This window comes from Amblyomma maculatum, chromosome 2 (genome assembly GCF_055883805.1).
Source record: "Amblyomma maculatum isolate TAMU_Amacu chromosome 2, ASM5588380v1, whole genome shotgun sequence".
NCBI lineage: Eukaryota > Metazoa > Arthropoda > Arachnida > Ixodida > Ixodidae > Amblyomma > Amblyomma maculatum.
In genome coordinates, this window is record NC_139345.1 from 40,296,682 (window position 1) to 40,324,665 (window position 27,984).

At 43.5% G+C, this 27,984-nt stretch overlaps 1 protein-coding gene across 1 annotated transcript in view; it reads right to left on the bottom strand.

The window, feature by feature from the left end:
- Positions 1 to 869: 869 nt before the first annotated feature.
- Positions 870 to 27,984, bottom strand: part of LOC146198466 (arylsulfatase B-like) — a 33,983-nt gene continuing 6,868 nt past the window's right edge. Inside the window, exons 3-9 of the mRNA XM_084591906.1 lie at positions 13,288 to 13,400; positions 11,848 to 11,958; positions 9,905 to 10,033; positions 8,141 to 8,267; positions 4,220 to 4,519; positions 3,278 to 3,762; positions 870 to 1,019 (exon numbers count right to left, since the gene is read on the bottom strand). Coding sequence (XP_084448032.1) covers positions 870 to 1,019; positions 3,278 to 3,762; positions 4,220 to 4,519; positions 8,141 to 8,267; positions 9,905 to 10,033; positions 11,848 to 11,958; positions 13,288 to 13,400 — 1,415 coding nt within the window. The remainder of the gene's footprint in view (positions 1,020 to 3,277; positions 3,763 to 4,219; positions 4,520 to 8,140; positions 8,268 to 9,904; positions 10,034 to 11,847; positions 11,959 to 13,287; positions 13,401 to 27,984) is intronic.

Sequence of the window (27,984 nt, forward strand, 5' to 3'; positions counted from 1 at the left end):
TTTACTACAAACAGGAACTATTTTATTATAAAGAAATCGCCGTCCTTTCTAAATACTCTTTAGGAACGTGAAATCTAAGAACAGGACCTGTATTGTCAATACAACGGACCAAATCACGACGAATTTGAAAACGGAGAGTTCCTTGGGAGCAGGAGCTAAGTCGCCAGCGATAACATTGTGACAAAACCGAGAAGCGAACTGAACAAAACCACACACACATACACGCACGCGCACGCACGCACGCACGCGCGCACGCACACACACACACACACACACACACACACACACACACACACACACACACACACACACACACACACACACACACACACACACACACACACACACACACACACACACACACACACACACACACACACACACACACACACACACACACACACACACACACACACACACACACACACACACACACACACACACACACACACACACACACACACACACACACACACGCACACACACGCACACACACACACACTCACTCACTCACTCACTCACTCACTCACTCACTCACTCACTCACTCACTCACTCACTCACTCACTCTACTCACTCACTCACTCACTCACTCACTCACTCACACACTCACTCACTCACTCACACACACACACACACTCGCGCGCACGCGCGTTTTTTCTTTTTTTTTTTTGCCGGATGACTACATTACTAATCTTCTAATGCAGCAAGAAAAGAACGAGCCATCGCCCGACTTGCTAGGGAAACAAGGCTTGTGGGCAACCTTATACTTTTACGACGTACAAGTGTTGAATAGATACCCTGAGCAATCCCACAGCGCCGAGTTTGTTCGCAAACTGGATCAATTTTCCCGATGAAAACAGGCCGAACCCTAATGCTGCTCTACTGCATCGTCATCGCCCCACGCAGCCCACAGGTTGCTGTGAAGTGAAGGGTTCGAGCGTTCGTCTGGCTTCTGGTTTCCGGGTGACACGGCAGTCTTCTCGTAGTACTCCAGGCGGGACAGAAGTCTTCGCACAACCTAGAAAGGAAAAACGTGTTTTATCATATTTCCATCCCCTTTATTGAAAGCATGAACAAACTTCACAGCCATAAATTTATGCGAACAAGCATACAGTAATACCTCTGTCACACGAGCAGATTTGATGTAATTTGAATCGAATGTCATTCGATGCTTCGAATGTCATTCGGTTTCTTTCGGTGCTACACGGTAAAATATAATGTCATTCGCAAATGGTGGCAATTACGATTAGCCGTAAAAAAAAAAAAAACTGCACTTAATGAACATCAGTGCGCATAAAAGGCGTTTGAAATCACTGTGTAACATTTTAAAGCTGATCAAAACATTTCTGTACGATGATTCAAGCGAAAAACAGTAGTTTTGGCTGGTCAGTACCGCTTTAGCCATAAAAATCTGAGCCAAGTATCGAGCCACCCACAAAATCTATAAATGTAAATAAACAATATGGCGGAACACAGCGGAGCGCGGATACACAGTGCGGAGACGCACGGAGACACGAAGAGCACCCAGTTGACGTCCCAAACTGTGAGGCGCTCAGTCACAACTTTAAATAGTTCCGAGATAAACATACGGGGAGATGCGGCCATCAAGGAACACAGAGACCAAAACGATCGTGAGTCGCTGCCATTACTGGACCACTGCTGTGACCGAGAGTAATGCCGTTCCGCTAGAGCCTGCAGTGCGAATAATTTTACACCTAAATTAACAGGTTTTAAAACAAATTTCTAGAAACATTAATTTTATATTTCACTGTGCGCAGAATATGTTGTTACTTGTTTCTACTGTGTATCTGGCGTCAAGAGTATACATTCGGTTCGCGATCGAATGCGAATGAGTTCCCCAAACTCATTCGATGAAGAATGTCATTCGAACCTAATGACATTAAATTTTCTCGTAATGACATTAGATGCTAATGTCATTACGAGAATTTAATGTCATTCGATACGAATGAGATTAAATTTGCTAGTGTGACAGGGGTATAATTGTAGTTACCAGTGACTTGTATATCTTGCCGCCATCTTCCGCTAACACGTTGAGGAAGCCCTTTATTGGAATAGAAAACATGCTTTCCTTGAAAATTAAAATAGCACAAAAAAACTTATGGACTTGATTGATTATCGATTACTGACTTCCTTCCTTCTGCTTCCGTCCTTCTGCTTACTCCATACATCCCCCGTAAGTCACGAACTCATTTCTTACGTGTCAAGACATTTCGTCTGCGTAACCTTAATATTTGTTTTTGAGGACCATGAAACTTTTCGCGAAGGAACAGTAGTGCTTATTGCAAAGGTGAGGCTTGAAGAAGACCATAAAGTATACCTAGTGGCCATTGTTCAGCCGCAGAAGACGAATAGTCCGTCAACCTCAATTTTCGATGAAAAAAAAAAAAAAATGAGTTAGTTTGCGGCAATTGTGAAGTTCGCTCCAAGTACATAGCTTGCACACGTCACATATACTCAAGCAGGATATTTCATGCTCTATTGCAAGGCATATAAAACAGAACCTAGCTATTGATGCACTTCGAGACGAAAAAAATTTAAAATTAATATGCTAATATGCCATGGGCATAGGAGAATTGCAGGTACTAAAATTGTTACCAGATATGTATCTCTGAACTAATGCAGTGATTAGTTTATGTACAACAAAGAGCCAAAGTTTGCGGGTATAGATTACTAGTTAAAAGAGATTATTCGCTGTCAGGCAAATAACGCCAATGAAGAACGTAGATATCCATGATGAGACATGCGTGCTCCATCCGCAGGAGCGAATGCTACCTCACTGGTTATTGAGACCCATTGCAGACATAATTTCTTTTCCCCGAATTGACATCAGCCAAAACGTTTGTACACGGCTGTACAGATTCTTTGCAATGCATGTAATGAACAGTTCATCAAAGTTCGCGAAAACTTTCAGTAGACGACAGTCACATGTGACGGCTCTTTGCAATAACTTGCGGCACCAGAGACAGGTTACTCGGCAATAAAATTACTTTTTTTTACCGAACACACCGAATGCTCTGTACGAGATGTGAGAATTCAAATTTGGCCTCCAGATTCTATTTTTTTCTTTCCTGGCCAGTGTTGGTACGACAGATGGCAAGTGCAAGCTTCTGCGAGCCGGAAATTTTGTGACTAAACTTGTTACTATGAGAAAGAAGTGTTATTTGGTTATTTATTCTAAACTTTGCTGCACGATTTATGTACCATATAGAGCTATTTTTAGCAACCAGTGGCATTATATTATTCCGTTTATTTTACCTCTGGTTTTTCGTCCGCAATGTTATAATACTCGCATGGGTCTTCAATTATGTCGAAGAGGCAGGGAGCCACGGTTGATTTGCAGGTTGTGCCGAGTTGCGCGTGAATTCTTCCACAGTCTAGTGGTTTTGAGTAGATAAGTCCATCTGGAAGCTCTTGCGCATTTTCGCCGCACCGAGGCTTCCCGGCACCATGGTTAGACAACACTCTTGTCACGGCCGAGTGTTTGCAAGCATCCATGGCCCGACGTGCGGCGTTATTGTTGGGATCAACACTACCGGACATAGGAATCCACCGGTCGCTTTTTCCGCCCAAGTCGGTGCCGATGACTAGTTTGTATTGGCCCTGGATTATGGCGGAGTGGTTCACGATAGGGTCGATATTAAGCAGAACCTCGCTTCTTGGTATGGTCGATTTTGGATAACGAAGAGACCGGAGGTGGCTGACGCCGTCTAAATCAAGGCCGAGGTCCGCTGCAGATCCACCTGCAAAATATTTGACAATGTTCCTAAATGCCGTGCTCCTATAATTTTTTTCTGTGGTTGAACGATAGCTAATCGGGGACATGTGAAGAGCAGGAAGGTTCACTGTTCAGGGGACAAATGGGCATCTTTGGGCGAATAGTTTGCGTGAGTGAAAAATGCTTAATATCAAAGGAACAGTTTGCGTCGTGTGGCTCTGAATGAACAGCTTGCCCGCAAGTCAAGAGAGAGTTTTAGCATAGTCGTATGGGATATACGTTAACTATGGCAACCAGTCCTTGCGGCAAGGGCGACTGGATAATAATCATAGCATCGGCAACAATGCAACGCATTACTGCTGTCGGGACGGCTTAACTCCAGAATGGCAACACGCGCCAAACTAAAAGTAGGGACGGACTGGAGTTTTAGATATACTGACGATCGTCTATTGAGCTGGCATAAAACCGAAAAAGCTACCCACCGGCCATCTCGTACAGTGTGGGCAACCAGTCTGTCACGTGAAAGAAGCGATCGTACACCGTTCCCGGACCATGCCAGAGGGGATCGGCCGTCCACATGAGGCCCGGAACGCGGACTCCACCTTCCCACAGCGTCTGCTTCTCTCCCTTCAGGGGCCAGGCCGAAGCGGCATTCATCCCAAATGACGTGGAGGCGGCGCCATTGTCCGACGTGAACACCACTATGGTGTCGTCGAGCATGCCTCGTGCATGGAGTGCCGCAAACACCGTGCCGACAGACTCGTCCAGGGCAGACACCATTCCTATGGATGTGGCCAGAGAAGAGTATTACCCAGTTGAGACAGGAAATGAAGTGTCGCTTTCAAATATAGCTTTGTAGTTAATAATTTTAATATAATGAACTATGAGACTTGATTAAGAAAAAGCATTTGACTCAGTTGAAGCCTCGGTGGTGATGCAGGCATTGCGAAATCAGGGGGTAGACGAGCCGTGCGTGAAAGTGCTGGAAGATATATTGGCTGCACAGCAACCATAGTTCTGCATAAAAAAACAAAATTCCCATAAAGAAAGGTGTTAGGCAAGGAGACACAATCTCCCCAGTACTATTCACAGCTTGCTTAGAGGAGGTATTCAGAGACTTGGAATGGGAGCAGTTAGAGATAAGGGTAGATGGAGAATACCTCAGTAATCTGCGATTTGCTGATGACATTGCCTTGCTAAGCAACTCGAGGGATGAACTGCAAATAATGATTGGTGACCTAGACAGGAAAAGTAGAAAAGTAGGCTTGAAAATCAATATGCAGAAGACTAAGGTAATGTTCAACAGCCTCAGAAAGGAACAGCAGTTTACATTAGGTAGCGAAGTACTGGAAGTAGTAGGCGAATATGTCTACTCAGGACAGGTAGTAACCGCAGATCGGACCATGAAAAGGAAATAACAAGAAGAATAAGATTGGGATGGAGCGCATTTGGCAAGCACTCGCAGATTATGACTAGCAGCTTACCGGTATCGCTAAAGAGGAAAGTATATAACAGTTGCATCTTACCTGTACTCACCTATGGGGCTGAAACGTGGAGGCTAACCAAGAGAGTTCTACTTAAGTTGAGGACAACCCAGATGGCTATGGAACGAAAAATGGTAGGGGTAACATTAAGAGATAGGAAGCGTGCAGAGTTGGTCAGAGAAATAACTCAGGTTACCGACATTCTAGTGGAACTCAAGAAGAAAAATTGGGCATGGGCAGGACATGTAGTGCGAAGAGAGGATAACCGATGGTCGCTTAGGGTAACAAACTGGATTCCAAGGGAAGGAAAGCGTAGCAGGGGGCGGCAGAAAGTTAGGTGGGCGGATGAGGTTAAGAAGTTCGCAGGGTTCAAGTGGATGCAGCTAGCACAGAACCGGGCTAAGTGGAGAAATATGGGAGAGGCCTTCGCCCTGCAGTGGGTATAGTCAGGCTGATGATGATGATGATGATGATGAACGAACTATGAGACAGGAATAATCAGCTGCGAAATACCTTTCACTTTTCTCAGACTGGGCTCGAATGAAGTTCATCGGAGAAATTGGTCTGCCTAGGTGAATCTCCGATCAAGGATGAGACATACCATTGCCACGTTTCCTTTTTTTTTTAAGACAAAAGCCTATAATGGCTCATGCTTTCGGCTACGACCCTGTCCGTCCGGCCACGAGAAGTGTCATACGTATTCGCGAGATCCCGTGGGATAGCGCGAGATTGTGACATCATTACCTCGTGACGTCATCGGCCATGATGCCCGGGATCGTGAAACGCACATCATAATTCTCCTTGTCTACCATGAGAAAGATAGATGAACATAAATAAATTCTGTCTGCACCGGGAATCGAACCTACATCCCTTGGATCCCCATCTGAGCGCTTTAACCAATAGCGTCACGCTCGGGATCGTGAAACACACATCATAATTCTCCTTGTCCACCGTGAGTTCGATAGTAGCGGGATTCCACGAGTGACAGAAACTGCGCCTTTCTATTACTGTAAACCAATTATAGAAAGCCGGTGAACTTTGATGCGTTCAACGAAACGTTGGTTGCGTTCGACAAGGGGCGCGCGATGTACCATCACGACTGGTCATGACGTCATCAGGCGATACACGCATATACGAAGCTGACGAAGCTGACAAAGCCAGGTGTCCGATCCAGGCGTCTGCGCGGCGCCTTTCATTTAGCCTCTTCTAGCACCGCACTACATAGCAAACACAAGCATACCCATACAGCAGGCATCAGCGGGGTTTCAAATTGGTTTACAAGAAAGAAAAGGCGCAATATCTGTCACACTTCCGCTGGTACCTAAACCGTGCCGTAAAGGAAGGAAGGTGGGAGTGAAAAACGAGAGGGAGGTAGAGGTGCTGTAGTGGATGGTTACGATCCACCGCGCTATAATGGATTTCACCTCATCGCACTTTAGTAATCCAAAGTGCCCTCTAGAATGTTTTGAGACAGGATATATCGAAAATATATAGACTCTCTTTGATAAGATACTTGCAGCGTTACAAAATGTAACGTTCACGTGAACTACTAAGGAAGAATAACTTCGCACAGTTATTTACTTTTCGATTGCGCCGCAACCATGTGTGACGTCAAATATTCTCCTCACACAATGCTGGTGCTGCCGGGTTTTCCTCGTAATGGGAGGTTTAACGCTGTCACAACTGTAGATAAGTGGCTTTGTAGGCCTCAATGGGGTGGAGACACTTCAGCGCAGCAAGGCACTTTGTTCGCCGGTCATTTCTGTCTTGGGAACAGTGAAAGTATAATGAGTGCTCGCTAAGTTTCTGTTTCCTGTGTTTTGTTGGCTTTGTCGTCGCCTGGTAACAGCTAGAGGAAAGACGAGAGATTAGAAGATAGTCGGATTGGACGGAATTTGGCAGGATTTCCAAAGAATGTGCTCTGCATGTATCGAAAGATGCTGGCATTAAATGTAGCACGGCTTGGTCGGTGCGATTCAGTGCTGGGCGCGGAAATTGCCACGATTGGTTAAGAAGGTCGGGATTTCACAACCTGAAAACCTCGCATGAGTAATTTAAAAATATTATAGCACGACAGTAATGACGTATAGGCCATTATTCATTGGTGGGCAGGGTAGTGGCTAAACACGGAGTTAATATTGGATAAAATATCAGATAAATTGCCATTATGGGTCACGACAGGATTCAAACGTCCTATGATGTGTGCGATTGCAAAGTAAATTATTAGCGCCAAAACAAAACTTTAGGAGGGTTGGGAGTCGAGCACTCGACCCTCGAGTTGAGATTTGGACACGCTATACATCTACGCCGACAAGACTTTTATTTACTGATGACTCCTAAGCCGTCAAGGAGCCTTCGTTCATCTTCATATTCTTTCGGCACACAAATAAAAACAAGAATTGTCGGCATCTTCGACATGGTATGCGATTAGGACCCTAGACTATTAAAAGAACCCATTCAATCTATCTCGTCCTACCTTTAAGACAGAGTTGACCAGTCCCACAGATTGTACTGCTTACCTTGAGTTATTGCTGCATGAAAAACGAAAAGTAATTTAAGTGTAACTGCAATAATTCTTGGAAGTAATTGTAATGTAATGCTACCAATCTTAGCGAGCAGCAATATGCATCGTAATTTATTATCACTTGTGCGATTATAAGAAAACTATTATTATTTGGCTTTCACTCACCATTGCACCCTTGTACTTACGCTGCTGAGCTAGTGTGGCTTTGTCCGGAGCTCACTGGATTCAGGTCATTCTTTAAGTATATTCTGATACTAAATGAGAAGAGTTTTATAGCCTCGCCTGCCATTCATTCCTACGTAAAAATGACTCATGGCATGCAACCCCTCTGCGCGCCCTATAGTATCCTAGTGCTCTCTCTTCCTCCATAGTTCTGTTTTTTCTGCATACCTTACCTGCGTACAGGGTCCTATTGACATGTCCGATGTCTTCGTATCCTCGTATGTACTGTTCAGGAACTTGGAAAGGCTCCGTCAGACTGGCAAAGTGAGGAGCCAGATGAGCCAGGTAGAGGAACATGGGCTGTGGGTACACGTGCACGGTTATTGGATTAAAGCGTGCAACAACGAACAGTGAGAAACGAGTGCCGCAATCTTGCTGAGAGAAGGTAAAATTATTTCCCGGTTGCTATGGTGGCCCAGAAAAACGCTCCCTTCAGCTAAAACTGTACCCTTTCCACGATAAATCAATCGTTTCTTTGAAAATACTATGTAGCAACGTAATCTTGAGAGCAGCTCGTCACTAAGGGTCCTAGTTGGTCGATTGCAGCTTCTGATGAGATCTCCAGTTCCCTTTTAGTCGGACAGTTGTCGGCTATCAGCTGTACAGGCACAAATTATATAGACACGTATGCTATAATTTTTCCAGTATTCTTGGCGATCTCGAATTAAAAGGACCCTTCAGCATTTACTTAACCGTTTCAGTCAACTTTATAGGTTGCACAGGCAATTAATTCCCTTTTGAGAATATAAGGTTTGTTTATATGATGAAAGGAATAGTGAAAAATGTTTCAATACTTTGGCTTATAAGTGCGACGTAAAAAAAAAAAAAAGGGAGATACCATCGACGAATCCTTCAGAGATTTTTCTGGTGATCGCAAAATCGCCTTTAACAAAAATGGAGACATTTTTGTGTGACTGATCTATTTTTAACATGCTCTCAGGACTAACAGCGGAGGCTGAACAGCCTTCCGTCGGATGAAGTGACACTTCTAGGTTGAATGGAATCGTGCAGCCTGGCTGCCCAAGAATTGAGGGCAGCCTTGTCGTTGATGAGAGACATATGCAGCTAAAGATACCAACCATTCGCTCGTTGTAAGCAGGAAAACAGAGTGAATGATTGCTTTTCCGCCTGGATAATAAAATGGTTGTTACTGAAATCAGTGTTTCGTGCTTCAAATTTTTAAACACGTCTGACACTACAAAAATAGAAGACCGTGACTCAGATCCTATCAGCGAACTAGGCTAATCATTGAATTCATCGGCTTTCCTACTCTAAGTCGTCTCTTCATAACCTATGCAATCATGAGTGCCAGAAGTCCATTCCAGGTACTGCTGCAGCATCGGCTGCGGCTACCGTTGCTCACCTCCACACAAGTGGACGGCACAAAGACCGAGAGGACATTACTACCAAAACCAAACTGATGACAAAGCTACCTTCATGTTCTGCAGTTTACGTCTTTGAAAGCGTAAAGTTGTATATTTTGCTGGTACTTCGGTTCGCAGTTATGCTACGCCTGCGATCACAAACACAGGGAATAATTTAAAAGCATGTATATATCTCAAAGAGCGTGCTTGTACGCCTTTTGGTTTGACATCGTAAAGAACCCCGCAGAAACAAGATAATGGCAATGAAACAGCGCAGGGCAATGCTGACCTTAATTGAAAACACACTTGGCTTAAATACATCAGACGCGCGTCTGATCCATATAAGCCAAGTGTGTTTTCAATGAATGTTAGTTGTCAGCACTGCCCTGCATCGCCTCCTTGCCTCTATCTTGTCGTTTCTGCGGATTTTTAAAACAATATTTGAAACAAATTCAAAAGCTGATACTTAAGTACAAATGTCGATCTGCTCTTCGATGTAATCCTCTGAACAGAAAAAAAAAATGCTCTCAAGACACTCTCTGGGAATGTATAAAAGCGAGAAATTCGACATACCCTCTCCTTCGGATGGCTTCTAATTATGGACACAGCTTCTTCGGTGACAATGTGTGTGTAGTAGGCTCCATCGTCGCCCATGGATGGCTGGAGACCTCGACGAAAATCCAGCCCATGTTTCATACCAGGCTGTACAAACAAGGTATCGCTATTTTTCTTTTTGCACTCTGTACGACACTGATAGCTGAAGGCAATGCAGGCGAAACGTTAAAAATATATTTCAATAAACAAAAACGAAAAAAAAAAACAGAGAGAAGGAGTAAGATGAGGAGGAAAGGCAGGGAGGTTAACCAGTAAAAGCAACCGGTTTGCTACCCTGCACTGGGGGAAAGGGATGAGAGGATATAAAAGTTGTGAGAGAGGGATAGTTGAAGTTAGTACGGTCACATACCACTGATAACAGACAGGCCACATCACATCACGTCACAGTCATATCATAGCAAACTCATAGCCTTTCGATTAGGCCTGTGCTTTTCATAAAGCTGAGCAGTGCCTGGGAGGCCTTCACCGCAGACGATCGCCGTGGCCAGGGACCTAAAAATCTTAATTTCAGTCAATGGGCGTTCATCTAGTTGTTCCAGCGTACGGTACAGACACTGCCTTTCCTCACTGTATATCGGGCACTCACAAAGAAAACAGAGAGAAGAATGGCCACAAATACTGCACGGTGAAAGTTGTTGAGTACCTCTGAGGATGGGAAAGAGTATGTGAGCACATTTCGTTTTGCTATTTTTCGGATGCAAATTATTTTTTTTTTTCAGCAACGGGGAAGAATGTCGGACTTAAAAAAAAAAAAGAGAGAAATCACACCACTTGTCATGCCGTCAATAAACAGAAGAGACTGTAGCGTCTCATGCTTCTTAAAACTGACCACTTAGGGTATTGCTAAAATAAAATGGCCATTTTTTTCTCTTATTTATAGATCGGGAAGGTATTATTGAACTCTTCTGAATGAATGGGCACCCCGTACCTTCGTCTTCGTCTACCTTCGTCTCTTAAAATGCTTGCGCACATTGTAGTAGTGCCGCTTAGCTGAGCGCCGTTGGTCAGTAGATTTAGCACAACGTTAGTGTGCTTTTTGGATACAGCAGGTTATACTTGGCACGGCAGTTATCAAAGGTGCGTATGTAGACACATTTGCTGTGTTTGTGCTTCTCTTTGGCCTGTCATATCATTGCGGTCTTTCGGTAACACAAGATTCTAAGTACACCTCCTAATATCGCAAAACTGTTTGCAAAAACAAACAAAATTCTTCATTTGAATTTAAGCATTCCCTTCTTAGCGAGGAAGATTGCGTAGACAAGGTTGCATGCGCATTTTCTGATTCAGTAGTCAAGCCGGAGCCGTTGAAGACTCGAGGTGTTGCGGTGTCCGCGGCGCGACCTTCGGCTTCTTGTGTTACTTTGTTCCGACTACACGACAGCTGGCGACAGAGCACGTCAGAAGGCGGCCTAAAGCGACCCCAATAACTCTATTAGCGTGTTGTCACGTGGACCCAGAATTTGCGGCCATTCGGCGGAGCTCGACAGGTTTCGCATGCATCACAGGCCCGTCAGATGTTTGGTAGCCGTAACGGAAGTCGGGATGAGTTTGAAGAGGGATGCTGTACAACGTACACTTCAAGCAAACTGCAATAGCGGTTGCCGAAGATCTCCGCAAAGTTTGTTTGAATAAATTAGCACAACTGGCACCCATCATGTTGAGATAAAAAATACAATGATTGTAGTCATGGTAATGAAGGATGAGCAGCACGAGGCGAATTAATTATAATACTTTTATACTACTACTTCTACTTGATTGGTGAGGAGTTCGATAACGTCCTTTCGAGTCCGCTTTTAGTGGGGATGAAGTTGACCCTACCTTTCTTTCAATACCTGCACATACACAAAATAGTATTCTGCTTAAATTATTTTTTTTTTTTCAGGTAGCAAAGGTTACATTACCGCATCTCGACCGTGATTGTAGTAGTCCACGAAGGCACCCCAGGTTCCTACATGCTTTGAGAAGCCTCGCCTTGTTGGAGTGTATGCAGTCTTATAGAAACCAAGGTGCCACTAAAAAAAAAAAGGAATGAAATTCTGTTCCTTCACTTCAATTCCATCATGCAGCTTTGAAAAATTCGGCTTGAAGAGTGATTTTTTTTTTGTGTGTGTGTGCATATTTGAAAACAATACAGCCCTTCAGTTGACTTGATTCCTTGAAGGTGTCCGGATTGTCAGCCGAAGCGTCTACGTTCATGAGGTGTAAAAAAAGGAGGCAAGTGGTGCATAAGTTTTTCTACTTCTCCATCTTGAAGATAGCTTTGTCTACTCACGTATTTCACTATGCGTTTGTAGGCCACATTAGTTTAAATACGGTAATGGGTCATCTCGTATCTAAACAAAGTGAAAAAATTACGTATGTGCACTTAAGTCTGCTTACATGCAGAAATGTGAAAGCAATGTGAGTTTCGTGCTTAGTTCACTTCGAGAAAAAAAATCGAAGAAGATTCTCTGTCGGTAGCGGAGAGCGTATGAGCAGCGGGATATGCAACATCACATGGAAACGAGGTTGGCTTTATTGTGGTGGTGAATAGCACTCGTTTTGCGATAAAAAGATTCCTCAAAACTTCGCATTTCTTCATGGCGAAAGCTACAGGAAGCACTAGACATTTTTTCACGCTGGTGTTAGCTGAAAGAAGCGCAGTGAGAACTAGATACTTATATCACCACGCACCGCTCTTGTTCGAAGTTTTGACTGCAAGGAGTGCTCGTAGCGGCTCTAGTATTAGTCGTGAATGAAGAGTTCGTGAAGGAGAAACGTACAGTATTTGTTAAAAGTTTAGAGCCCAGGGGGCCTGCCTCTAAGTCGTGCAGTGGCACTGCTTTAGAGTTCATGAAGCACATTTCGAGTAGAGTGCGTAGGAGAAAAATCTTCGTACCTTCAACATATTTAGAACACCGGGAATGTATTACGTGCCAATAAGTGTGGCTCAGAAGCCTCTCGGCTCTAAACCTTTGACAAAGACTGTAATTCAGTAACATCACAGACGATGGGAATGTCATACTGCGAGATAAATTCGTTTGATATTGCGCATACGTATACACCACATGAAGTAGGATGAAAAAGCAAACCACTCGCTTTACTAAAACTGACAGTAGTATACCTAACACAGTGAAGGTTTAAATCTAGGCTCTGCATGGTTGACAGTGATGTTCGTCGACTTAGGGATGAGAAATCGGAGTAGAAATTCATGGTCGATTTACAAAAATAGACGCAAGACGCTTTTTCTAAAATTCTTATCGTTAAAACATTTTGAGAAATGTTCATAACAGGAAAATGAGCCACCTGCGTACAATGTGAGTGCAGTTCGCCCGTATCATGTTTTGAGCCACCGGACTGACCTTTCCGACCATGTAGGACGTGTATCCCAGGCTGTTGAGCCATTCGGGAAGCAATTTGAGGTGCAGTGGTACCCCTCGAGGCTCGGCTTGAAGTATTAGGTAGTGTTGGAATCCTGCAGACATGAAGACACACGAGTGAATACTTTGTGGTAAAACTTGACTGTTTTCATCTTGTTAATATGTATCAACAACTTGAGGTTTAATGTACGATTATATTTTCATAAAATATTTTACTAATTTACTTTGCACTCATTCATGGCACAATGACATCTTATGTGATCATGCTGCGTTCCCATTTCAGTTCGAATGAGCCATGTAGCATGGAGAGAATGTTAAACTACTGTTTCACCTTTATTTATATATATTAAGCACATCTCTCAGAAAATCTGGATGCTTGTCAGAATGGTACTGCATATTGAAAAAAAACAAAACAAAAAACGTGCGAAGCTACAATGGGCTCTCAAAAGGCACTGCGATGAAGGAACTTGGTTTGATTTCGGCCATATAAGGACATTATTCATCCACTGCTACCGCAGAGAATATGGGCGTTATAGAATTACGCCTGCATTGAGAAGCGGGCCCGCAGCCGGAATAAAGACTTTTTTGTACAGAGCAATAACAGAAGTGGTAAATTATTAACGCTCGCTTGAAAATTTATTTTCAGTTTTGGAAATCCTAGTATTTTTCAGTAGCAGACACATTCGAAACCAACGGCAATAAATGAGTAATGCAGATCGCTAGAAGTAAATAATTATGAAGCGAATAAAGTTTATAAACTTTGGTTTAGCGAATATTCACATCATGGTTACTAAGCCGCTGTTGCAGAGAGAAAGCTAATATCCATGGAGGAATCAGGAATCACTACAGAGTGGAAAAGTTTTGAGCGAAGTAAAATGAAGCAAAGTGTAGGTCAGGTTTGATTTGTGCTCAAGGACAATAAACTTTTAGCTACATGCGAACTAAACGTGATTTGCATGACGGTAGAGCAAGGCGTCGTAACAGTGAAAGGAAACAGTAGCAGTGCAATATGATGATTCGAGTAAAATCCCGCAAATCATACAGGACAGTATATACAGGCGCCCGAATGGTGTTCGATCAGGCTTTGGCTTGATGTAAGATATTTAGATCTTTTCTGATCATAAAAAAAAAAAACATTTCAGGGGCGCACTTAGGTCTGCTTAGGTGCAGTAATGCGAAAGCATTACGTGTTCTGTCACGCCACCTGATGGATTTGTCTTACACCGCTCTAGCGAACCTTGGCTACATTCTGCATGTAGACTATTTTCATGGTCTCGGAAGCACATGCTGGCCGCCTTCCCGACCCATACCTTTTCTTTGAATATTAAAGTTGTACTTTCTTTCTCGTCTAAGACTGAATGAATGAGCCATGCAGATGAAACGTCATGAAGACGATGATGTTGACTGGACAGCGCGAGAGTGCTTTGCAGTTGGAACTTGATGAAGACGAGGGTATTTTTGCGCCTTGAGCTATATTGTTGAGAATTATCGCTTCCAGGCATACATACCCTTCCTTACCTTACATGGCCCTCTGGGCAAACACGTTGTCGAGATTAGATGAATGAACTTTCTGCTTAAAACATTCAATGATGACGATAGAGACTCAGCTGTTATACGCACAGGGTGCAGCCGAAATGCGGGATAAAGTTATCCGGCAGATTATGTTATCCGGCAGATTATACAAATAAGAGCAGCTAAATTATTTAAGATAATATATATGGGCTGCTCGGACACAGAAGGGGGGACATGAAATTGCCATGCTTAAGAACAAATGGTGCAGCGGGAGATCGTACGATGATGACGATGAAATCTTGTATTGAAGTAAAGTATATGGTAGGAAAGAGGATAGTGGCGTCCTTATTCCGGGACTCCACTGACGTAAGCTGCGCCCTTAGCCTATTCGACAAGCTGAAGCGTACATCCTTAGTCCGATCTTGGCAGTGCTGCCTCCCACCCTTGCCGCGTTGGCTGAGTTATAAGGTCAAAGACGTCGTTTTTTGGAAGGCCCGAGGCCTATAGAAAAGTCCGTCTTCTACCTGGAATACTTGTGTTTTGATCTCATAGAATCTGGGTTTGGCTTGCGTAGAATAGAAGGGCTGAGTAATGTTTAAGTCTGCAGCCTACGGTGGTAAATCTTGTTTTTGCGAAGGTTTTTGGCAGGCGGTGCATACCGATTGTTGCGACGTTAAACGCAAACTGTAACATGCTTCGAAATCTACACCGTCTGCAGCATCGGCGAGCCAAATGAAGGCTCTTTATGGGTCGCTAATTCTGCAGATGACGTGGGTTTCGAAATAATTTTGATCGCATAAGGTAAGCGATAGATGATTGTATGCTATCTGCGAGCCTACTTTCAGCGCCAGTACGAGAGCGATATAACAGATGGAAGCATATTATGGTTCGTGTTTAGCGCTGCAACACTCGTTATGTCTTCCTCTCTTGTAGTGTCGGGTTTTACGTTTTGAGTGGACTTTTGATCGCATAAGGTAAGCGATAGAAGATTGTATGCTATCTGCGGGCCTACTTTCAGCGCCAATACGAGAGCGATATAACAGATGGAAGCATATTATGGTTCGTGTTTAGCGCTGCAACACTCATTATGTCTTCTTCTCTTGCAGTGTCGGGTTTTACGTTTTGAGTGGACTTTTGATCGCATAAGGTAAGCGATAGAAGATTGTATGCTATCTGCGGGCCTACTTTCAGCGCCAATACGAGAGCGATATAACAGATGGAAGCATATTATGGTTCGTGTTTAGCGCTGCAACACTCGTTATGTCTTCTTCTCTTGTAGTGTCGGGTTTTACGTTTTGAGTGGACTTTTGATCGCATAAGGTAAGCGATAGAAGATTGTATGCTATCTGCGGGCCTACTTTCAGCGCCAGTACGAGAGCGATATAACAGATGGAAGCATATTATGGTTCGTGTTTAGCGCTGCAACACTCGTTATGTCTTCCTCTCTTGTAGTGTCGGGTTTTACGTTTTGAGTGGACTTTTGATCGCATAAGGTAAGCGATAGAAGATTGTATGCTATCTGCGGGCCTACTTTCAGCGCCAATACGAGAGCGATATAACAGATGGAAGCATATTATGGTTCGTGTTTAGCGCTGCAACATTCGTTATGTCTTCCTCTCTTGTAGTGTCGGGTTTTACGTTTTGAGTGGACTTTTGATCGCATAAGGTAAGCGATAGAAGATTGTATGCTATCTGCGGGCCTACTTTCAGCGCCAATACGAGAGCGATATAACAGATGGAAGCATATTATGGTTCGTGTTTAGCGCTGCAACACTCGTTATGTCTTCCTCTCTTGTAGTGTTGGGTTTTACGTTTTGAGTGGACTTTTGATCGCATAAGGTAAGCGATAGAAGATTGTATGCTATCTACGGGTCTACTTTCAGCGCCAATACGAGAGCGATATAACAGATGGAAGCATATTATGGTTCGTGTTTAGCGCTGCAACACTCGTTATGTCTTCCTCTCTTGTAGTGTCGGGTTTTACGTTTTGAGTGGACTTTTGATCGCATAAGGTAAGCGATAGAAGATTGTACGCTATCTGCGGGCCTACTTTCAGCGCCAATACCAGAGCGATATAACAGATGGAAGCATATTATGGTTCGTGTTTAGCGCTGCAACACTCGTTATGTCTTCCTCTCTTGTAGTGTCGGGTTTTACGTTTTGAGTGGACTTTTGATCGCATAAGGTAAGCGATAGAAGATTGTATGCTATCTGCGGGCCTACTTTCAGCGCCAATACGAGAGCGATATAACAGATGGAAGCATATTATGGTTCGTGTTTAGCGCTGCAACACTCGTTATGTCTTCTTCTCTTGTAGTGTCGGGTTTTACGTTTTGAGTGGACTTTTGATCGCATAAGGTAAGCGATAGAAGATTGTATGCTGTCTGCGGGCCTACTTTCAGCGCCAGTACGAGAGCGATATAACAGATGGAAGCATATTATGGTTCGTGTTTAGCGCTGCAACACTCGTTATGTCTTCCTCTCTTGTAGTGTCGGGTTTTACGTTTTGAGTGGACTTTTGATCGCATAAGGTAAGCGATAGAAGATTGTATGCTATCTGCGGGCCTACTTTCAGCGCCAATACGAGAGCGATATAACAGATGGAAGCATATTATGGTTCGTGTTTAGCACTGCAACACTCGTTATGTCTTCTTCTCTTGTAGTGTCGGGTTTTACGTTTTGAGTGGACTTTTGATCGCATAAGGTAAGCGATAGAAGATTGTATGCTATCTGCGGGCCTACTTTCAGCGCCAATACGAGAGCGATATAACAGATGGAAGCATATTATGGTTCGTGTTTAGCGCTGCAACACTCGTTATGTCTTCCTCTCTTGTAGTGTTGGGTTTTACGTTTTGAGTGGACTTTTGATCGCATAAGGTAAGCGATAGAAGATTGTATGCTATCTACGGGTCTACTTTCAGCGCCAATACGAGAGCGATATAACAGATGGAAGCATATTATGGTTCGTGTTTATAGCGCTGCAACACTCGTTATGTCTTCCTCTCTTGTAGTGTTGGGTTTTACGTTTTGAGTGGACTTTTGATCGCATAAGGTAAGCGATAGAAGATTGTATGCTATCTACGGGTCTACTTTCAGCGCCAATACGAGAGCGATATAACAGATGGAAGCATATTATGGTTCGTGTTTAGCGCTGCAACACTCGTTATGTCTTCCTCTCTTGTAGTGTCGGGTTTTACGTTTTGAGTGGACTTTTGATCGCATAAGGTAAGCGATAGAAGATTGTATGCTATCTGCGGGCCTACTTTCAGCGCCAATACGAGAGCGATATAACAGATGGAAGCATATTATGGTTCGTGTTTAGCGCTGCAACACTCATTATGTCTTCTTCTCTTGCAGTGTCGGGTTTTACGTTTTGAGTGGACTTTTGATCGCATAAGGTAAGCGATAGAAGATTGTATGCTATCTGCGGGCCTACTTTCAGCGCCAATACGAGAGCGATATAACAGATGGAAGCATATTATGGTTCGTGTTTAGCGCTGCAACACTCGTTATGTCTTCTTCTCTTGTAGTGTCGGGTTTTACGTTTTGAGTGGACTTTTGATCGCATAAGGTAAGCGATAGAAGATTGTATGCTATCTGCGGGCCTACTTTCAGCGCCAGTACGAGAGCGATATAACAGATTGAAGCATATTATGGTTCGTGTTTAGCGCTGCAACACTCGTTATGTCTTCCTCTCTTGTAGTGTCGGGTTTTACGTTTTGAGTGGACTTTTGATCGCATAAGGTAAGCGATAGAAGATTGTATGCTATCTGCGGGCCTACTTTCAGCGCCAATACGAGAGCGATATAACAGATGGAAGCATATTATGGTTCGTGTTTAGCGCTGCAACATTCGTTATGTCTTCCTCTCTTGTAGTGTCGGGTTTTACGTTTTGAGTGGACTTTTGATCGCATAAGGTAAGCGATAGAAGATTGTATGCTATCTGCGGGCCTACTTTCAGCGCCAATACGAGAGCGATATAACAGATGGAAGCATATTATGGTTCGTGTTTAGCGCTGCAACACTCGTTATGTCTTCCTCTCTTGTAGTGTTGGGTTTTACGTTTTGAGTGGACTTTTGATCGCATAAGGTAAGCGATAGAAGATTGTATGCTATCTACGGGTCTACTTTCAGCGCCAATACGAGAGCGATATAACAGATGGAAGCATATTATGGTTCGTGTTTAGCGCTGCAACACTCGTTATGTCTTCCTCTCTTGTAGTGTCGGGTTTTACGTTTTGAGTGGACTTTTGATCGCATAAGGTAAGCGATAGAAGATTGTACGCTATCTGCGGGCCTACTTTCAGCGCCAATACTAGAGCGATATAACAGATGGAAGCATATTATGGTTCGTGTTTAGCGCTGCAACACTCGTTATGTCTTCCTCTCTTGTAGTGTCGGGTTTTACGTTTTGAGTGGACTTTTGATCGCATAAGGTAAGCGATAGAAGATTGTATGCTATCTGCGGGCCTACTTTCAGCGCCAATACGAGAGCGATATAACAGATGGAAGCATATTATGGTTCGTGTTTAGCGCTGCAACACTCGTTATGTCTTCTTCTCTTGTAGTGTCGGGTTTTACGTTTTGAGTGGACTTTTGATCGCATAAGGTAAGCGATAGAAGATTGTATGCTGTCTGCGGGCCTACTTTCAGCGCCAGTACGAGAGCGATATAACAGATGGAAGCATATTATGGTTCGTGTTTAGCGCTGCAACACTCGTTATGTCTTCCTCTCTTGTAGTGTCGGGTTTTACGTTTTGAGTGGACTTTTGATCGCATAAGGTAAGCGATAGAAGATTGTATGCTATCTGCGGGCCTACTTTCAGCGCCAATACGAGAGCGATATAACAGATGGAAGCATATTATGGTTCGTGTTTAGCGCTGCAACACTCGTTATGTCTTCCTCTCTTGTAGTGTCGGGTTTTACGTTTTGAGTGGACTTTTGATCGCATAAGGTAAGCGATAGAAGATTGTATGCTATCTGCGGGCCTACTTTCAGCGCCAATACGAGAGTGATATAACAGATGGAAGCATATTATGGTTCGTGTTTAGCGCTGCAACACTCGTTATGTCTTCCTCTCTTGTAGTGTCGGGTTTTACGTTTTGAGTGGACTTTTGATCGCATAAGGTAAGCGATAGAAGATTGTATGCTATCTGCGGGCCTACTTTCAGCGCCAATACGAGAGCGATATAACAGATGGAAGCATATTATGGTTCGTGTTTAGCGCTGCAACACTCGTTATGTCTTCTTCTCTTGTAGTGTCGGGTGTTACGTTTTGAGTGGACTTTTGATCGCATAAGGTAAGCGATAGAAGATTGTATGCTATCTGCGGGCCTACTTTCAGCGCCAATACGAGAGCGATATAACAGATGGAAGCATATTATGGTTCGTGTTTAGCGCTGCAACACTCGTTATGTCTTCCTCTCTTGTAGTGTCGGGTTTTACGTTTTGAGTGGACTTTTGATCGCATAAGGTAAGCGATAGAAGATTGTATGCTATCTGCGGGCCTACTTTCAGCGCCAATACGAGAGCGATATAACAGGTGGAAGCCTATCATGGTTCGTGTTTAGCGCTGCAACACTCGTTATGTCTTCCTCTCTTGTAGTGTCGGGTTTTACGTTTTGAGTGGACTTTTGACCGCATAAGGTAAGCGATAGAAGATTGTATGCTATCTGCGGGCCTACTTTCAGCGCCAATACGAGAGCGATATAACAGATGGAAGCATATTATGGTTCGTGTTTAGCGCTGCAACACTCGTTATGTCTTCCTCTCTTGTAGTGTTGGGTTTTACGTTTTGAGTGGACTTTTGATCGCATAAGGTAAGCGATAGAAGATTGTATGCTATCTACGGGTCTACTTTCAGCGCCAATACGAGAGCGATATAACAGATGGAAGCATATTATGGTTCGTGTTTATAGCGCTGCAACACTCGTTATGTCTTCCTCTCTTGTAGTGTTGGGTTTTACGTTTTGAGTGGACTTTTGATCGCATAAGGTAAGCGATAGAAGATTGTATGCTATCTACGGGTCTACTTTCAGCGCCAATACGAGAGCGATATAACAGATGGAAGCATATTATGGTTCGTGTTTAGCGCTGCAACACTCGTTATGTCTTCCTCTCTTGTAGTGTTGGGTTTTACGTTTTGAGTGGACTTTTGATCGCATAAGGTAAGCGATAGAAGATTGTATGCTATCTACGGGTCTACTTTCAGCGCCAATACGAGAGCGATATAACAGATGGAAGCATATTATGGTTCGTGTTTAGCGCTGCAACACTCATTATGTCTTCCTCTCTTGTAGTGTTGGGTTTTACGTTTTGAGTGGACTTTTGATCGCATAAGGTAAGCGATAGAAGATTGTATGCTATCTACGGGTCTACTTTCAGCGCCAATACGAGAGCGATATAACAGATGGAAGCATATTATGGTTCGTGTTTAGCGCTGCAACACTCGTTATGTCTTCCTCTCTTGTAGTGTTGGGTTTTACGTTTTGAGTGGACTTTTGATCGCATAAGGTAAGCGATAGAAGATTGTATGCTATCTACGGCTCTACTTTCAGCGCCAATACGAGAGCGATATAACAGATGGAAGCATATTATGGTTCGTGTTTAGCGCTGCAACACTCGTTATGTCTTCCTCTCTTGTAGTGTTGGGTTTTACGTTTTGAGTGGACTTTTGATCGCATAAGGTAAGCGATAGAAGATTGTATGCTATCTACGGGTCTACTTTCAGCGCCAATACGAGAGCGATATAACAGATGGAAGCATATTATGGTTCGTGTTTAGCGCTGCAACACTCGTTATGTCTTCCTCTCTTGTAGTGTTGGGTTTTACGTTTTGAGTGGACTTTTGATCGCATAAGGTAAGCGATAGAAGATTGTATGCTATCTACGGGTCTACTTTCAGCGCCAATACGAGAGCGATATAACAGATGGAAGCATATTATGGTTCGTGTTTAGCGCTGCAACACTCGTTATGTCTTCTTCTCTTGCAGTGTCGGGTTTTACGTTTTGAGTGGACTTTTGATCGCATAAGGTAAGCGATAGAAGATTGTATGCTATCTGCGGGCCTACTTTCAGCGCCAATACGAGAGCGATATAACAGATGGAAGCATATTATGGTTCGTGTTTAGCGCTGCAACACTCATTATGTCTTCCTCTCTTGTAGTGTCGGGTTTTACGTTTTGAGTGCACTTTTGATCGCATAAGGTAAGCGATAGAAGATTGTATGCTATCTGCGGGCCTACTTTCAGCGCCAATACGAGAGCGATATAACAGGTGGAAGCCTATCATGGTTCGTGTTTAGCGCTGCAACACTCGTTATGTCTTCCTCTCTTGTAGTGTCGGGTTTTACGTTTTGAGTGGACTTTTGATCGCATAAGGTAAGCGATAGAAGATTGTATGCTATCTGCGGGCCTACTTTCAGCGCCAATACGAGAGCGATATAACAGATGGAAGCATATTATGGTTCGTGTTTAGCACTGCAACACTCGTTATGTCTTCTTCTCTTGTAGTGTCGGGTTTTACGTTTTGAGTGGACTTTTGGTCGCATAAGGTAAGCGATAGAAGATTGTATGCTATCTGCGGGCCTACTTTCAGCGCCAATACGAGAGCGATATAACAGATGGAAGCATATTATGGTTCGTGTTTAGCGCTGCAACACTCGTTATGTCTTCCTCTCTTGTAGTGTTGGGTTTTACGTTTTGAGTGGACTTTTGATCGCATAAGGTAAGCGATAGAAGATTGTATGCTATCTACGGGTCTACTTTCAGCGCCAATACGAGAGCGATATAACAGATGGAAGCATATTATGGTTCGTGTTTATAGCGCTGCAACACTCGTTATGTCTTCCTCTCTTGTAGTGTTGGGTTTTACGTTTTGAGTGGACTTTTGATCGCATAAGGTAAGCGATAGAAGATTGTATGCTATCTACGGGTCTACTTTCAGCGCCAATACGAGAGCGATATAACAGATGGAAGCATATTATGGTTCGTGTTTAGCGCTGCAACACTCGTTATGTCTTCCTCTCTTGTAGTGTTGGGTTTTACGTTTTGAGTGGACTTTTGATCGCATAAGGTAAGCGATAGAAGATTGTGTGCTATCTACGGGTCTACTTTCAGCGCCAATACGAGAGCGATATAACAGATGGAAGCATATTATGGTTCGTGTTTAGCGCTGCAACACTCGTTATGTCTTCCTCTCTTGTAGTGTTGGGCTTTACGTTTTGAGTGGACTTTTGATCGCATAAGGTAAGCGATAGAAGATTGTATGCTCTCTACGGGTCTACTTTCAGCGCCAATACGAGAGCGATATAACAGATGGAAGCATATTATGGTTCGTGTTTAGCGCTGCAACACTCGTTATGTCTTCCTCTCTTGTAGTGTTGGGTTTTACGTTTTAAGTGGACTTTTGATCGCATAAGGTAAGCGATAGAAGATTGTATGCTATCTACGGGTCTACTTTCAGCGCCAATACGAGAGCGATATAACAGATGGAAGCATATTATGGTTCGTGTTTAGCGCTGCAACACTCATTATGTCTTCCTCTCTTGTAGTGTTGGGTTTTACGTTTTGAGTGGACTTTTGATCGCATAAGGTAAGCGATAGAAGATTGTATGCTATCTACGGGTCTACTTTCAGCGCCAATACGAGAGCGATATAACAGATGGAAGCATATTATGGTTCGTGTTTAGCGCTGCAACACTCGTTATGTCTTCCTCTCTTGTAGTGTTGGGTTTTACGTTTTGAGTGGACTTTTGATCGCATAAGATAAGCGATAGAAGATTGTATGCTATCTACGGGTCTACTTTCAGCGCCAATACGAGAGCGATATAACAGATGGAAGCATATTATGGTTCGTGTTTAGCGCTGCAACACTCGTTATGTCTTCCTCTCTTGTAGTGTTGGGTTTTACGTTTTGAGTGGACTTTTGATCGCATAAGGTAAGCGATAGAAGATTGTATGCTATCTACGGGTCTACTTTCAGCGCCAATACGAGAGCGATATAACAGATGGAAGCATATTATGGTTCGTGTTTAGCGCTGCAACACTCGTTATGTCGTCCTCTCTTGTAGTGTTGGGTTTTACGTTTTGAGTGGACTTTTGATCGCATAAGGTAAGCGATAGAAGATTGTATGCTATCTACGGGTCTACTTTCAGCGCCAATACGAGAGCGATATAACAGATGGAAGCATATTATGGTTCGTGTTTAGCGCTGCAACACTCGTTATGTCTTCTTCTCTTGCAATGTCGGGTTTTACGTTTTGAGTGGACTTTTGATCGCATAAGGTAAGCGATAGAAGATTGTATGCTATCTGCGGGCCTACTTTCAGCGCCAATACGAGAGCGATATAACAGATGGAAGCATATTATGGTTCGTGTTTAGCGCTGCAACACTCGTTATGTCTTCCTCTCTTGTAGTGTCGGGTTTTACGTTTTGAGTGGACTTTTGATCGCATAAGGTAAGCGATAGAAGATTGTATGCTATCTGCGGGCCTACTTTCAGCGCCAATACGAGAGCGATATAACAGATGGAAGCATATTATGGTTCGTGTTTAGCGCTGCAACACTCGTTATGTCTTCCTCTCTTGTAGTGTCGGGTTTTACGTTTTGAGTGGACTTTTGATCGCATAAGGTAAGCGATAGAAGATTGTATGCTATCTGCGGGCCTACTTTCAGCGCCAATACGAGAGCGATATAACAGGTGGAAGCCTATCATGGTTCGTGTTTAGCGCTGCAACACTCGTTATGTCTTCCTCTCTTGTAGTGTCGGGTTTTACGTTTTGAGTGGACTTTTGATCGCATAAGGTAAGCGATAGAAGATTGTATGCTATCTGCGGGCCTACTTTCAGCGCCAATACGAGAGCGATATAACAGATGGAAGCATATTATGGTTCGTGTTTAGCACTGCAACACTCGTTATGTCTTCTTCTCTTGTAGTGTCGGGTTTTACGTTTTGAGTGGACTTTTGATCGCATAAGGTAAGCGATAGAAGATTGTATGCTATCTGCGGGCCTACTTTCAGCGCCAATACGAGAGCGATATAACAGGTGGAAGCCTATCATGGTTCGTGTTTAGCGCTGCAACACTCGTTATGTCTTCCTCTCTTGTAGTGTCGGGTTTTACGTTTTGAGTGGACTTTTGATCGCATAAGGTAAGCGATAGAAGATTGTATGCTATCTGCGGGCCTACTTTCAGCGCCAATACGAGAGCGATATAACAGATGGAAGCATATTATGGTTCGTGTTTAGCGCTGCAACACTCGTTATGTCTTCCTCTCTTGTAGTGTTGGGTTTTACGTTTTGAGTGGACTTTTGATCGCATAAGGTAAGCGATAGAAGATTGTATGCTATCTACGGGTCTACTTTCAGCGCCAATACGAGAGCGATATAACAGATGGAAGCATATTATGGTTCGTGTTTAGCGCTGCAACACTCGTTATGTCTTCCTCTCTTGTAGTGTTGGGTTTTACGTTTTGAGTGGACTTTTGATCGCATAAGGTAAGCGATAGAAGATTGTATGCTATCTACGGGTCTACTTTCAGCGCCAATACGAGAGCGATATAACAGATGGAAGCATATTATGGTTCGTGTTTAGCGCTGCAACACTCATTATGTCCTCCTCTCTTGTAGTGTTGGGCTTTACGTTTTGAGTGGACTTTTGATCGCATAAGGTAAGCGATAGAAGATTGTATGCTCTCTACGGGTCTACTTTCAGCGCCAATACGAGAGCGATATAACAGATGGAAGCATATTATGGTTCGTGTTTAGCGCTGCAACACTCGTTATGTCTTCCTCTCTTGTAGTGTTGGGTTTTACGTTTTGAGTGGACTTTTGATCGCATAATGTAAGCGATAGAAGATTGTATGCTATCTACGGGTCTACTTTCAGCGCCAATACGAGAGCGATATAACAGATGGAAGCATATTATGGTTCGTGTTTAGCGCTGCAACACTCGTTATGTCTTCCTCTCTTGTAGTGTTGGGTTTTACGTTTTGAGTGGACTTTTGATCGCATAAGGTAAGCGATAGAAGATTGTATGCTATCTACGGGTCTACTTTCAGCGCCAATACGAGAGCGATATAACAGATGGAAGCATATTATGGTTCGTGTTTAGCGCTGCAACACTCGTTATGTCTTCCTCTCTTGTAGTGTTGGGTTTTACGTTTTGAGTGGACTTTTGATCGCATAAGGTAAGCGATAGAAGATTGTATGCTATCTACGGGTCTACTTTCAGCGCCAATACGAGAGCGATATAACAGATGGAAGCATATTATGGTTCGTGTTTAGCGCTGCAACACTCGTTATGTCTTCCTCTCTTGTAGTGTTGGGTTTTACGTTTTGAGTGGACTTTTGATCGCATAAGGTAAGCGATAGAAGATTGTATGCTATCTACGGGTCTACTTTCAGCGCCAATACGAGAGCGATATAACAGATGGAAACATATTATGGTTCGTGTTTAGCGCTGCAACACTCGTTATGTCTTCCTCTCTTGTAGTGTTGGGTTTTACGTTTTGAGTGGACTTTTGATCGCATAAGGTAAGCGATAGAAGATTGTATGCTATCTACGGGTCTACTTTCAGCGCCAATACGAGAGCGATATAACAGATGGAAGCATATTATGGTTCGTGTTTAGCGCTGCAACACTCGTTATGTCTTCCTCTCTTGTAGTGTTGGGTTTTACGTTTTGAGTGGACTTTTGATCGCATAAGGTAAGCGATAGAAGATTGTATGCTATCTGCGGGCCTACTTTCAGCGCCAATACGAGAGCGATATAACAGATGGAAGCATATTATGGTTCGTGTTTAGCGCTGCAACACTCATTATGTCTTCCTCTCTTGTAGTGTCGGGTTTTACGTTTTGAGTGGATCGAACTGGTCCAATTCCAATCGAGGTGCATCTATCGGCTTCCCGGGGGAAAAAATCCTGGCCTGAGTTGTCTACCAACTTGTTTCCTTCTATAGCTTGGTGGCCAGGTATCCACACTAACGTTAAAAGTCAACGTGCACTTGTCTGGTTCGAAGGACCGATATCGCAAGCGGGGATACCCTACTCTTAATAAAGTTTAGACATGCTATTTGTGTGAGATTATGTATTGCGAGGATTATAGCTTCCTATTCTGCTGATGCAGTGCCATGGTTGACTGCTCTATTATTCCACTTTGTGGAGAACCCCTACAGTGGCTAGTGCACCGGTATCGACGTTGAATACGCCTTATTGTATGCGTAGTGTTTCTGGATTGCCCTTGCTTGGATTTGTATTCGTGTCTGATACTAGGCCGTATGCATATTTAATGTAGGCGGAGTTATCTTGAAGGATCGTAGTTAAAAGGTTTCAGAAGGCGAAGTTTGTTCTGGGAACGCGTCTCCAGTCTTAACCATGACTATTTCAGACGGCTGCAAGAAAAGAAATAAAACTTATTCTTTCAAAGACAATCTACAGCCACACGTTAGAGTGCTTGGCTTGTTCGCAGTTATCACGAACCAGAGCGCGTGAACGCGGCTGTCCACGAATAGCGGCTAAGCGTTTGGCTGGCGCATATACCCATGTTTTAACATCTATACTGGCGCACTTCAACTATTTTTCTCAACTGCTTGAAATATTACAGGCTTCGACAACAAAGATAAGGCAAGCTTTCATCATGACACCAGATGAAATCTCTAACGGTCTTTCTAATAAAGTAATGTATGTGCGCTTGTTCTTTTTGAAAGCGAAAAGTGCTAATTGAAATAGACGCGATTCCTAACAAGCGCCGAGTCTGCCGCTGGGCTAGGGCTCTTTTCCGAACAGGCATGCTGCCACGGCATCCGTTTGTCCGCTTGGTAAGTGTTGGTCAAAGAGTAAGCAGTATGATGCTTCAGTGAACACGTTGAGCACACAGCTCTAAGAAAGCCTGGAACATCGGCTGAGCTGCCTAAAATTACTACAAATGCTGGAAAGTTCTATTTGTGCGTTACAAATTTCTTGGGAGTCAAGCAGTAGCCAGCAGAAAATGATGTTCAGCTCAAGCTTTCATTGATAGATTGTTGAAAGTTGTTGGCATTTTTGGGAGTCACATTGTCACAATTTTGTGTCCTTTTTGTCTGAACTGCGACTGTTTTGTTGCAAGTTGGCACGTGTCGCCGTAGTAAGTAAAGAAACAGCACCGCACAGCCGGAAAGGAAACCAAACAT